This window comes from Nannospalax galili, unplaced genomic scaffold (genome assembly GCF_000622305.1).
Source record: "Nannospalax galili isolate Female #2095 unplaced genomic scaffold, S.galili_v1.0 scaffold1087, whole genome shotgun sequence".
Classification (NCBI taxonomy): domain Eukaryota; kingdom Metazoa; phylum Chordata; class Mammalia; order Rodentia; family Spalacidae; genus Nannospalax; species Nannospalax galili.
The window spans coordinates 236440-250471 of record NW_008356845.1 but is presented as its reverse complement, the minus strand read 5'-3'; the positions used below and the strand labels follow the sequence as shown (position 1 = coordinate 250471).

Below are 14032 nucleotides of genomic sequence, written 5' to 3'. Positions count from 1 at the left end.
GGCCAGAATCCATTCAGAGACATCCTTCTGTCTAACAGGTCCTATGGCAAGGCGACACTCTGTAGAGCAGCCTTCATATACAAGATCCTTGAGCAAGGCATCGGCAGCTCCCTGATGACTGATCTTTCTATTTATACTTTGTTGGCATCTCTCAACAAAATCAGAGAAAGACTCGCCTGGTTTTTGTATCAATTTGGTTTAATTTGGTATCACTGCGAGTTGGCATACTTCAAAAAGCACGAAGCGCGCAAAGCCATACTTGTTCAAAGTAGTGGGGATGTCCCTGTGCCTGAGCTTGGGGGTCTCAAATTTGCCGCATCCTACTAGAGCATCAATTCCAATGTTTTGGACTTGGCATTTCTATTGCGCTCTGCCTGTTGTTCACATTCATCTTGGTAAGCAGCTTTCCATAAAAGGAAATTGCCTCCCTGTAAGCAGGCACGGGCGATATTCTGCCAATCATAGGGGGTATTGGCTGAATGACTGATTGTATCTAATTACTGACCAAACCAGGGGGAGTGACTGCCATCCTCAACTGCTGCCTTACGCAGCTTCCTTAAGGTATTGTGAGGATATGGATTACAGATATTGGGGTTCTGTTGTCCCTGATTGACAGTAACTGGGAAGAACTGTGGAAAATCTTCCGTTGTATCATAAAAGAGGGGCCTAGGCGGGAGGGGCTTCCAGTCCTCCTCCAGAAGGGAGGGATAGATGGACTTGGGGGAAACTTCCTTAAAGCTAGTGCAAGATGGTGGAAAGTAGCAATCGCCCTGTAGGGAGCTGCGTTAACTTCCTGTTTTTTATCAAAGCTAATACAAGATGGCGGAGGGTAGCCACCTCCCTGTAATGGCAGGCCAGAGGCGATCTTGATTTCCTGTTTTTCATCAGGGGAACTCTCAAACCCCAATTCCTCGTTTTTTATATCATCATTAACAGTCATAGTTTCATCAGAACAAGAATCCATTAGTTTTGTTTTAACTGTAAATGCCTGGGACAGGCCGTCCTCAGTGTCCTGTCGTTGTATTTGCTCATCTATCTCCTTTAATAGGAGATTGCCATGGTCAGGGGCTTCGGGTAACTCCCTGAAGGGAGGCCAGAATGGCAGTCACAACAGGGTAGAACAGCCCAGACTGTGGGAGTCCCTCCCTGACTTCTCTACGCTGGGCCAAGAATAAAATGCAAGCCCATTGTTCAGGATCCTAGCAACAAGAATCTGTAAACCAGGGGGCAAGAGCTAGTACTTCATCTAAAACTTTAGTTACATCCTTTTCTGTTACCCTAATTTGCCTACTCCTGAGGAGAGAAACCAGTGCAGCAGTGCAGGGGCCAGCAGGAGCTGGGTGACTAGTCCCCATACCAGAGGTCACTCACCCTGCAAGACGTACCCAAAGGGACTCAGGGAACCATTCAAGGAGACAATCGGCAGAGACAGGAGCGGCACACCCAACCGAAGATCACGTGCTGGAAGAAAAAGCAGAACAAAACGAAAGTGGCGAGCAACCACGGGAAGAGCACCGAGAAAGGGGGCATCGGGAGCCCAAGGTGTTACAGCTCAGAGTGTTACAGCTCTGTGGGGAGGGGGTCCCAGCCCCACGTTTAGGTGCCAGGTGTGATCGCCAGCTGTGGCTGCTCTCCTCTGGCTATGGCCGCTCTCCTGCTCTTTTAGTTCCTCTGATCGGACTGGACCCCAGGGCTGGTGAGGAGTCTGCGCCACTGTCGCCACATTCAGGCGCAGGAGACCAGGTTTGGTGACACAGATCTGCTTTATTGCAAGAAAGTACGGGCTTATATAAGGGTAGTCCAATCACAACACAGCATATGGGATCCCTTATTAGCATGGCAGACTAGTATCCTACTACACTCTAGCAGGCCAGATGCCCCATTAGAAGCAATGCATTCCAGCATGATAGGTATATAAGGCAAAAGGCAAAATCAGTCACAAGATTTTCCACAACACCCTATAATATAGGCTTGGTTAGACTCTTCAGAAGTATAGAATTTAGTATTGATCAGATTGGGAAACACACTAAAACTTAAAATTTTTTTTTGAAGGATTTGTTTGTGAATACATTTTTTTAAAAATTGGGTAATGAGTATTAAGATATTACTCAAGTTCAGAGATTAACTTTGTAAATAAATTCTTTTGTTACACATAGTGCCAGTTGGTTTGATTCAAACACAGATTGTTAGTGTCTTATTACAAGGAACACAGCTGAATGGAGATGATACAATGGAAACACTATAGCCTGTATTATAGTTAGCATTTTGTTATTAGGATGAAATACCTGATGCAGACTACTTTAAAAGAAAAGAGATTTCTTTTTTTTTTAGTTTAAAAGCCCACTTATTCTAAGTCCATGCTTAACATGAATCCCGTTTCACAGTTTGATTTTTTTTTTTTTTAAATCTATTTTGAGATAGAGTCTCCTTGTAGCCCCAGCAGACCTGGAACTCACTATGTAGACCAGGCTAACCTTGAACTCAGAGATCCACCTACCCCTGCTTCTGCCTCTCGAGTGCTGGGATTAAAGGCGTGCACCATCATGCTTGTCTGGGTGTTTATTAATTTTATATTATGTGTATGAGCGTATTACCTGCATGTATGTAAGTGCACTTGTGTAGTGCAATGACCGTGGAGGTCAGAAGAGAGCATCGAAACCCCTAGATCTAGGAGTTAGGAATGGTTGTTAGCTACCGTATAGGTGCTGGGAATTGAACCCAGGCCCTCTGCAAGAGCAGCCAGTTCACTTAACTGCTGAGCCATCTCTCCAGCCTCTCATAGTAAGATACTAATCACATCAAATAAATTGCTAAGATGAAAGTTTAATGACACAAAACTGAGAAGCAAAGGAGGTGGGTAGACTCCAGAACAAGATTACTGCCGTAGATTTCCTGTGCCTGTGTCTGAAGTGAGGGTACAGAGTTGTTGCTCCTTACAAGACTTAACATCATGATGTCAGTGTTCTAAGAACAACTCATTAGTAGCCATGGAATCAGAAAATGGAGCAATCAGTTTTAAAAACTAATGCGTCTTAAAAGAATTTGGAGGAAATGCAAGCACACACATTTAGAAAAGAATAATATCTAGCCATTATTTTAGGAATTTAAAAACTATCAGATGAAGTGCATGAGCTCTGTATTGCCCAGAGGTTATCTTGGAATTCATCCAACCACTCTAATACCCAGTGAGTGGTTTCAACAGGTACTGGGAAGTTGCTCCTCAGTTTGATGTTGAGGTAGTGAAATTAAAAATAAATTTATGTGCATGAGTATTTTTCATGCATGCATGTGAGTACACCCATGCGTGGAATACCTGTAGAGGCCAGAAGAGACTGTTGGATTCCCCTGGAACTGCGGTTAAGGACAGTTGTTAGCTACCATGTGGGTGCTGGAAACTGAACCTGGGTCCTTTGCAAGAACAACTAATGCTCTTAACGACTGAGTCATCTCTTCAGCCCCAGAGGTAGTGAACTTTTAAACAGGTAAATCTACTGTAAGACAGTTAAGTCAGAAGACTGCACCCTAGTGAATGTATGTCACACAGAAAGGGATACTTTCCTGACAGAGCAAATTGGTATAAAATTGCCAGTCTGGCTACTCCCTACTCTCTTGCTTTGTCTCACCATGTGACCTCTAAGAAAAGAGATTTCTTTAGCTTATCACTTCTTTGGAGATTCTAGAATATGATTCCTGTAATGGGTTCTGTCTGGTGAGGGCCCACTTGACATCAAGAGTATTGATCATGTGAGGCAGGAAGTCAAGAGAGCTGAGTGAGGCCAGGTTCAAGCTTGTGTTCTCTGTGAGAAAACTTCCAACGTGCTACATGAGAAGACCTTACTTACTCTGTGGACAGTGCTCCCAAATGGCTTAAGGACCTCTCACTAGGCTCCATCTCTTAAATCCACCATCACACTTGACATTAACCTTCTAGAAACCTTTGGGGTCACAATCCACATCCAAACTGCAATACTCACAAAGCCCAAAATACTATTTGATCTGTTGTGTAAAATGTTTGCAGACACTTGACTGGAGAGATGGCTTAGCTGTTAAGAGTGTATACTGCTCTTTCTGAGCCACCCAAGTTTGGTTCCCAGCACTAACATCTGGTAGCTCACAACCACCTGTAACTTCAGTTCCATGAGATCAGATATCTCACTCGTGAGCCCATACCCACAATATACATGTAATTAAAAATAAATATTAAAAAGTTTGTAGACCCTTGGCCTGACTGATGGTGGGTTTTATGATCTTTAGTAGAGAAGTAGCCAGAAGTAGTTAACACACCTTAGCTTAGGTAAAAGTCACATCAAGTACTGACAATTATTAGCAACTGACTTGAAGAAGTTATCAGACTTTAAATATAATAGAAATAATAGAAAACCAGAAATTTTTACAAGTTTAGCACTGGTGCTTTCAGTTCAGTGGTAGAGTTCTTGCCTAGGTTGCATGAGTTCCTTCTCTCTCAGACACACACACACACACACACACACACACAGAGGGGGCGGGTAATGAGGTATAAGTTAAATGACTCCTCAGTGTAACTTGGGGAAGTTGAAACATAGAGGTGAAGTAATTAGTGAAAACTCTTGTTTAGTACCTTTCCACTGAAATGATGAAATGGTAGCCAAAGAAAGAGATAAGTCAGGGCTGGCTTTTATTAATCACCATGGTTTTATGGACTTGAGAGTTTGTATAGTGTTTTAGAGTTTAGATAACATAGCACACTATAGAAAGAAGCTTCAAGTCTGAACGGCAGCATAGCAGGCACAGCAGTTTTAACTGAGGAAGGTACTTAGTGGAACAAATGATTAGACTCAAGACTTTAGAAACCTGGATATCTGGACCCAAGTCTACAGAGCATGCAGCTTTGGCCTTGTGACCTGGGCTGGGTGTAGAAGTGGCAGACAAAGGAAAGGAAGGTCCCAGGATCAACTTCCATTTTCTCTAGCATTTTTCAGTGTAAAATCATGATGTATTTTTGGATTGATTCAGGTTTTAAGAATATGGAGATAATTCTGTTCCCAGTATGTGATGGTTGGTTGACATAGCTGATTAGTGCCAGCATTGAAGTTTGGAAGTTGTAGTAATAAGTAGTTTCAGCACTACTAGGTCATCAGTTAGACAATAAACATTTATTGCTAAAAGTTTGCTGTATATCAGGCATTGATTGATTGGGTTACAGCTTGCAGAACTAAAGATACATTAAATGCAGTCTCTTCATATATGGTGAATTATTTCGAGACACCTATTAAAAGTCTTAATTGGTTGGTAGTATTCTATCAATATTCTTAATGTATTGAATATTTTTGTGATCAGTCCCTAGAGGACTGAGGTTGATGCTTAGAACCAAGTAGGTTATGTAGAACATATTTGGAGGAAAAGATAGCAAGTCATGCTCTAGATTCACATTAGTTTAATAAATGTTAAGTTTGTATACCAGTGGGTTCAGAACTTCAGAGATAATTTTATTTTTATACATCAGAAACTAGTTAACTGTCATGGAAATTAGACGCCAATAGACATTGGATAATGTGTGTTGAGACTAGAACACAAGGGTATCCATCTTTGACAGAAAGCAAGCAAGCACTCCAGGGCCCACTCTGAACTACTCCTGTATTTCAGAATTTAGAAGAATATTCTGTAATGGATTATTGAAAGAGGGGCATTTTGAGTAAAGATAATTACTTCTTTAATAGATCAGTAAGACATTGTTTTAGGGGAAATGTTGGTTAACCTTTAAATGTTGGGGATAACATATTACAGTAAAGTCAGTTGATGAAGATGGAAGATGAAAATGAAATGAAAAATGAACATTTGTGTAAGTTTTCTGATGGTCAGATTTAATAAAAATTAGATGATTTAGAGAAGTAATTTGTTGGAAGTATATATTGAATGAGCCTTTGAAACACACTATATTAACTCATTTTCTGAGTAGTGCCTTCAGTGTTTGCAATATGTGCAATTCTTTGGAGAATCTCGATGAGTGCTGCCTTTTAAGGCTGTTAAAAATGCTTTTAAAGCCTAAATTACATTCTGCCGTTGCTCTTCATTAAAGAAAGGCAAGCAAGACCATCCCTAGAATATGGACTGGTATAAGTTTTAGGCTTTCTCATACAAAATAAAAGAAGTAATGTTTTATTAATTATACAACAACCTGCTGTCTCATTACCCTAGTAAGATAACTAGAACATACTTTCAGATAGAGAATGTCTACTAAAGAAAAAGATTTTAATAATGGCTAATTAACAAGCAACTTAAATGTACTCGAAAGCTTTATGTTCATTGTTTTTGTGAAGTTTCATTTCTACTTTGCAAATAGAAAACTAGGTTCATAGGTTTGGTAACTTTTAATATGGTTGACATAGCTGGAATTCAAATTTGGTTCCTTATTTTGAAAGTCTGACACATTGCTGTGCCTTTTATTTACATTTATTGTTATTATTATTTGACAGAATTTTCCTGTAGCCCCCACTGGCCTAAAAGTTGCTATGTAGACCAGGCTGGACTCAGTCCTCCTCTGTCTGCCTCTGCCTCCTGGTATTGCAAGCCTGTGCCATCACACCAGCCTTATTTTTTATAGTTTTAAAGATTTTATTTTTAATTGTGCATGTGATTATGGGTGTATGTGCACATAGGAATGTTGGTGCCTGTGGAGGTCAGAAGAGGGCATTGAATCCCCTGAAGCTGGAATGTATGCATGTATGCAGTTGTAAATTGCCAGGCATGGGTGCTGGAAACCAAATTTGGTCCTCTGCAAGAGTAGTACACAGTCTTTAACTGCTGAGCCATCTCTCCGGGTATTCTCTCTCTCTCTCTCTCTCTCTCTCTCTCTCTCTCTCTCTCTCTCTCATCTGGTGTGCGTGTGTGATTTTTAAATCTTTTTTTGTTTTGTTTTGAGACAGGGATTCACTCTGTAGCCCAGGCTAGACTGAAATTCACTGTGTAGTCCAGGGTTGCCTCAGGGCCCTCATGGTGATCCTCCTTTCTCAGCCTCCTGAGATTCATGATTGCATGAATAAGCCACCATACCTGACCTGTTTTAATTCATTGAGGACAAAACTTGAAGAAAAGAGAAAAAAAAAAAAAAACCAAATGAATCTAAACTGCTGGGGATTATAGTGCAGTGGTAGAGCACTTACCTAGCCATATACAAGGCCTTCCCCCAGTACTACCACCAGAAGCAACAACAAAAAACCCCCAAACCACCCTCAACCAAAGAACAGGTGATTTGCTAGAAGGAGAGAGCACAGTGTGGCAGGGAACTGAGAAAAGACCTTTATGCAGTGAGTAAAGGGCCATAAGCATGACATGAGAGGAAGCTGATCTGGTGACAATAGTTAGACCAGGCAGAACCTTACATATATGTTTTTTTGTGTGTTTGTCCAAGGAGAAATTCTTGATTATTAATTATAAAGAGTGGCAGAAGTGGTTTTGAGTGCTAGTCACCTGATTAGATTAGTGCTTGAAAAGATAGCTGTAAATGTGCTGGGAGAACATGTCATTCATTTAGGTGTCTCCTTGGTGAGGAATGATACTGTAGTCACTGAACTGGTGATTTGAGTAGGAAGAGGGGGCAGGTGCCAGAGGTGAGGGGTGAAAATGAATAGAATGCTGTCTGTTCAAATAGTTTCTGCAGTGTTCTAATGCCCAAAGCTAAAGTCCAGGCTTTTAATGCTGCCTTATACCATAATGCCACTGAATACAATGCAATTTTTAATCAGGTTTCATTTAAGATTAGTTATCTGGGGCTGGAGAGATGGCTCAGTGGTTAAAAGCACTGACTGCTCTTGTAGAGGACCCGGGTTCAATTCCCAGCACCCACATGGTGGCTATGAACTGTCCTTAACTCCAGTTCCAGGGGAATCCAAAGCCCTCTCCTGACCTCCGAGGCATTACATGACACAGGTGTACTCATATACATGCAGGCATCACACTCATACACATTAAATAAAAATAATAAATAAAATATTTTAAAAAAAGATTAGTTGTCTGTTGTCCAGTTTTTCTATGACTTTAACTGTTTTCTGGGCATTATTATCTTTGCTTCTATGAGGAATTTCAGAACAAAGATTGAAGGATAGCTTGGTTTTGAAACATTAAAAAGCTTTATTTAAGCCCTTTCGTCTCAGCACTAGGGAGGCAGAGGCAGGTGGATCTCTGTGAGTTCGAGGCCAGCTTGGTCTACGTTGTGAGTACCAGGACATCTGGAGCTACAGGGAGACACTGTCTCAAAAAGACCGAAAAAAAAAAAAAAGGTTTATTTATTACTATTTCTTTTCTTTTTGGAGACACCATGTAACTCTGGCTAGCTTGGAACTTGCTGTGTAGACCTAGGGGGCCTTGAACTCACAGAGATCCATCTCCCTTTGCCTCGAGAGCGCTGCAGTTAAAGGCGTGCGCCACCATACCCTGCTTTAAAAAGGCTTATTGAGATAAAATTTAGCATATTCACCGTATTATGCAGCCATCTACAATTAACTTTAGAATATTCACTTTTAAAAAAGAAATGTTAAGCCGTGCATGGTGGCTCCATACTTTTAATCCCCACAGAGGTAGGTGGATCTCTGAGTTTAAGGGCAGCCTGGTCTACATAGAGAGTTCTAGTCCAGATGGGGCTAGAGGGAGACCCTGTCTCAAAAAGAGGAAAAAAAAATGTTAATCATTAGTAATCATTCTTCTTTTTTCCTGTACCTAAGATTGAGCCTAGGGCCTCAAGCATGCTAATCAGGTGCTCAAACCACCGAGCTTCATCCCCATCCCACTCTTAATTTTGGGGGGGGGCGGGGTTCTTTTTGAATCAGGGTCTTCTGTAACTGGCATGCAACTCACTCTGTAGACCAGGCTGGCCTAGAACTCACAGAGATCCGCCTACCTCTACCTCCCCAGTGCTGGGACTACAGGCGTGCGCCACCACACCCTGTTCATTTTTCTTTTTTAATTTAGCTAGTGTTTTCCAGGGTCAGGCACAGTGGTGACACATGCCTGTAATTCTGGATACTTAAAGAAGCTGAGGCAGGAGGATTACCCATGAGACAAGCACGGGTAACTTAATTGGAGCCATTCCCTCACCTTTCTTCCCACCAAAAGTTCCCATGATTCATTCATATTACATGTGTGAGATCCCAGTTCCTTTTTATGATTAACAGTTCATTGAATACATACTTGTTAATTTATTCATTTATCAGTTCACCTCACTTGGGTTCTTGTTACTTTTTCAATGAGTCTTTAATGTATTTTATGTGAATAATGCTGCAGTAACTAATCAGTTGCAAGTGTTTATGTGAATCTTTATTTTTAGCTCACTTAGTTGTTGTATAGGTCACCTGGTAACAATTTTTAATCTCTTCTTTGAGAAGCTGCAAAGCTGTTTCACTTATTTTTTCTATTTATTTAGTGTGTACATGGAGTGTGTGTGTGTGTGTGTCACGGGGTGCATGTGGACGTCGTAGGACAGTTTGCTAGAGGGAGTCAATTCTCACCTTCCACCATACAGGTTTCCGGGATTAAACTCAGGTTGTCCAGTTTGGCAACAATCACCTTTACTCTCTTAGCCACCTGGCCAACCCCCCAAGCTGTTTTGTAAAAGCTGCTTCACCATTTTACATTTACCAGTAATATATAAGGAGTCTGAGGTTTTCACATCCCTGCTCTTGTTATCTTTTTGGTTATGAGCAAGAAAGGGTAACATGATAAAGTCATTGTTATTTTGGTGCATTTCATTTCCCAAGTGGTTGGTGGTGGCTTCCTTTTTTTTTAAAGGAAAGCTACACTTTGATTTCATTGAGAATATTAAAGCTGTAAATGCTAGTAGTTTCATATAATTATCTGGAGATGGTTGTGATGTATTGAAAATATGCTCTTCTTTTTCCATCAGCTATATTCGCTGAATGACTATAAACCACCCATTTCTAAAGCGAAAATGACGCAGATTACAAAGGCAGCCATCAAAGCTATTAAGGTGAGTTATAAACTTACTTTTGTGTCTTTTAAAAGGAAATATTTTTGTGATTATGTATATGTGATGTTTGTATGTGAGTTCGTGAATGTACATGTGTGAGGGTACACATGTAGAGGCCACACATGTAGAGGCCACACATGTAGAGGCCACATAAGTATCTTCCTTAATTGTTCTCCACCATATTTTTTGAGACAGGGTCTCTATGATAGTGTTGTCAGTTTGACACAATATGGAGTTACGCTGGCTTCTGGAATTGGTTGTTTGTGGGGATCATCTTTTTTATTACACCTGGTTGAGGAGGAAGGCCTGCTTGCTCACTCTGGCAGCAGCATCCCTGGCTGTGTTCTCTGCTAAGAATAGTCATCGTGTGTGTGTCATGTCTGAGTGCAGTGCTGCACTAGACAACTTTCTCTCCTTCCACCGTGGAGTCAGGGGATTGAACTTATGTCCTCTGGGGTGTGCAGGAAGTGCTTTTACCCACTGAGCCATGTCCCTGGCCTTCTCTACTTGACTGCGGATCCATTGCGACCAGGTATCTTAAACTCTTGCCACTGTGACATCCTGCCATGGTCGACTGTGAACCAGACCAAACCTTTTCTCTTTCGAGTTGCTTTTGTCAGGTCATTTTGTTCCAGCAATGGGAAAAGAAGCTAAAACACTTTCTTACTGAACCTGTAGCTCACATTGGCTGGCTAGCAATGTTAGAAATAAACTCTGAGGTCCAGTGACCCACTGATTCTTTGTGGACAAAGGGAAAGTAACTGGACAAAGCAGCTTTTACTTTTGCAGAAGGGTGTGCTGCCTCATTTGAATAGCAAGCAAACACACTGAGCGGGGAAATTTGAAAGGTTTTTATCCCAACTCAAGAGTACTTTGTCTTTCTCCATTGGCTAGGATCTGACTTCAGAGTCTTTATTGGTTGTCTGGTGGTTGTTTTTTCTTTTTTTTCTTAAACTTTTATTATTTTTATGTGTATGTGTGTATTGCCAGCATGTAAAGTACACCCGTGTCGTGCAATACCCGTGGAGGTCAAAAGAGGCTCTCGGATCTCCTGGAACTGGAGTTAGGGAGAGTTGTTAGCTGCCATGTGGGTGCTGGAATTCGAACTTGGGTCTTCTGCAAGAACCACTAGTGTTCTTAAGTGCTGAGTCATCTCTCCAGCCCCTGTTGTCTGGTTTTAAAACAATCAGCAGTGGGTAAACAAAAGTGTTACAAGGTAGGAGATTACAGAATAGCATCACAAATGTTTTATTTATGATGCTTTTATTCTTTTGATCCTGTTTTTCTTTTGATAGGAAAGATTTGGATTCTTTGTAATTATTTCCCTTAACAAGACTTAGAGAGCCTTCTGTCTTTACCTCCCCAGTGCTGGAATTACAGACCCTTTTATTAGGTCTAGCTTTTTCTGTGGGTGCTGAGGATATGAACTCAGGTCCGCATGCAAACAAACACTTCAAACTAACACCTCAGTGATTGTGCCATCTCATCCATTACCTCCTTTTTTTTTTATTATTTTATTAATTTTTTTGAGACAGGGTCTCTTTATGCAGCCCCAACTGGCCTGGAACTCTGTGTAGACCAGGCTGGCCTGGAACTCACAGGTCTGCCTGCCTCAGCCTCCACGTGCTTAGCTTCTCCTTAATTAATGTTTTAAAGGAATAATTTTTATAGATTTTTATGTATTTATATCTGCTTTATGGTATTAATACATGTTCAGCATGGAAAAGAAAGAAATATGTAACCTTCAGACTCCCACATTTAAGTGAAAACACATTCGGAAATAATCTTTTGGGCTGGAAAGATGACTCAGTGGTTGGGAGTGCACTGCTCTTGCAAAGGACCTGGGTTCTATTCCCAGCAGCTGCAGAGGGCAGAGGATGTCTCTGTGTATGCAGGCACACCTGCAAATACTCTTCCACCCACCCCCAGACATAATTTGAAATTTGAAAAATCCTTGATAAATTTGGAGTAGACATTTTCCCTTACCTTTCTCAGGTAGCTGGGAGTTTGGTTGCATCCACATCATTTGACATACTGACTTTGTAGGATCGTAAATATAAGTTGATACAAGGCTTAGAAATGAAAGTATATTGAAATTTTACTTTTTATTGAGTCTATGTATATGAACCATTATGAAAACTACTTGGGCCTCTTTGTGTAAGTTGGTGGAATTTAGGAAGAGAACATTTAGTGATTAAAGTATTAGCCAGAATTAGAAACACCAGATATTTAAATTATTTTGAATAGCAATATGTTAAATATAATAAATTTCTATTTACTAGTAATTACTAGTGGAAGAAATTCAGACGGTTCATTTATTCAGTTGTTTAAAAGTGAGTGAGTGTGTGTGTGTGAGAGAGAAAGAGAGAGAGAGACACACACACACATATACATATATTTGGAGATCAGAGAACTTGTGGGAGTTGCGGGTCCCAGGGATTGAACCTGGTCATTAGGCTTGCTGACAAACATCTTTACATGCTGCGCCATCTTGCCAGCTTTTGTTTTTATTTAAGCCAGACAATTCTTCAAAGAAATGATCCTTTTTTTAAAGAGAATCTGTTGGGTATAATACAGAATAAGCTTAGTCTGTTATATACTTTATGTTATCTGTTATTACTTGATTTTTTTATCATGGCCTAAGAATATAAAAAAGTATATATTGATATCATTGATATTAATGATTGGTACAGTTCATAATTAAAGACTTAACAGTGCTAGCATTATTTTAGATGTCTGAAAGGAGACATTAAATAAGTCACTAGAGTTTGATAGGTTTCTGCCAATGAGGAATAACTCACTTTTTACAATATACTGTATTATTTTGATATATTATTACTGTCTTTAATGTTTTTAATTTTGAAAAAACGTTCAAACAAGTTGCAGCATCCTGTGATGAGTGCCACGCGCTTGCCCCTTAGATTTACCTCCACACATCATTTCTCAGCCTTTTGGCTAAGATCATAGTAACACTTAATCCCTGTATACCTGTGTGTAATCTAATAACAAAGACGTTTTCCTAAACAACACATTTAAGACATTTTATTTGGATAAAATACTATTGTACTAAAGTCAATTCACACATTTCAATGCCATTTGCCTTTTTTTTTTTTTTTCCCGAGACAAGGTCTCTGTAGCTACAGCTGGCCTGGAACTCATTATGTGGACCAGGCTGGCCTTGATCTCATAGAGATCCATGTGCCTTAGCCTCCTGAGTGCTGGGATAAAAGGATGTGCCACCACGCCTGGCTCACTGGCATTGACTTTAGTTCTTACGTTTCTGTAGTCTCAGGGAGGTTTATCTTTTGTAAAGCAGAAGTCATGAGGCTGAAAGTATAATTCACGTTCTTCAAAACAGCAATGTTCCAATGACTTTGACATTAAAAAAAAATTATGTGTATGAATGTCTTGCTTGCATGCATATTAAGTGCATGCATGTCATGCAGTGCTCTTGGAGGTCAGAAGAGGGCTTTGGAGCCCCTGGAACTGTTTATGGATGGTTGTTAGCTGCCTTGTGGGTGCTGGGAACTAAACCCAGGTCCTCTGCAAGAGCAGCCAGTGCCCTTACCACTAAGCCATCTCTCCGGTCCCAGTGTATTAAATTTTTGTTCATAGTTTCCATTTTATTTTCAGGTTTATTTTGAGTGCTGTACTTAAGATAAATCTTCTGAGTGTTATCATAATTGGTAGTAGACCAATTCAAGCCCTCACCTGCCTTTTATTAATTCATTTAGTATGATCCATTAGCACACAGACATTTCTATGTCTTAATATACATATAGTTCATCTTCCAGGAGCTAAATGAAGTTGAAAACAGCTCTTGTACATTCATTTATAAAAACTGCTGTTAGTAGTTATTTGCTTTTCTAATAATTGCCCTTGATTTAGGTGTTAAAATGATACTGTAAGACATCTGTACTTTTTCTCCCTTGAAAAACCGTTTATCTACTAGTGTGTAGAGCCTAAGTATTTTGCTGTCAATACAGTGTGTCAAAGTGTGCTTTCTTAAAGATACTGATAGAATTTGTTTGCTTTTGAGGCAAAGTCTCACTGTGCAGCTGAGACTGGTTTCAG

At 40.3% G+C, this 14032-nt stretch overlaps 1 protein-coding gene across 6 annotated transcripts in view; it reads left to right on the top strand.

Moving 5' to 3' along the window:
* Scaf8 (SR-related CTD associated factor 8) overlaps positions 1-14032 on the top strand; it is a 230736-nt gene that overhangs the window by 31754 nt on the left and 184950 nt on the right. For all 6 annotated transcript variants that reach the window (XR_003847254.1, XM_029556992.1, XM_008854723.1 and 3 more), the window contains one exon: positions 9875-9958. Coding sequence is in view for 5 of the 6 variants with exons in the window: in XM_029556992.1 (XP_029412852.1) it covers positions 9875-9958 (84 nt within the window). In the remaining variant the exon portion in view is untranslated. The remainder of the gene's footprint in view (positions 1-9874; positions 9959-14032) is intronic.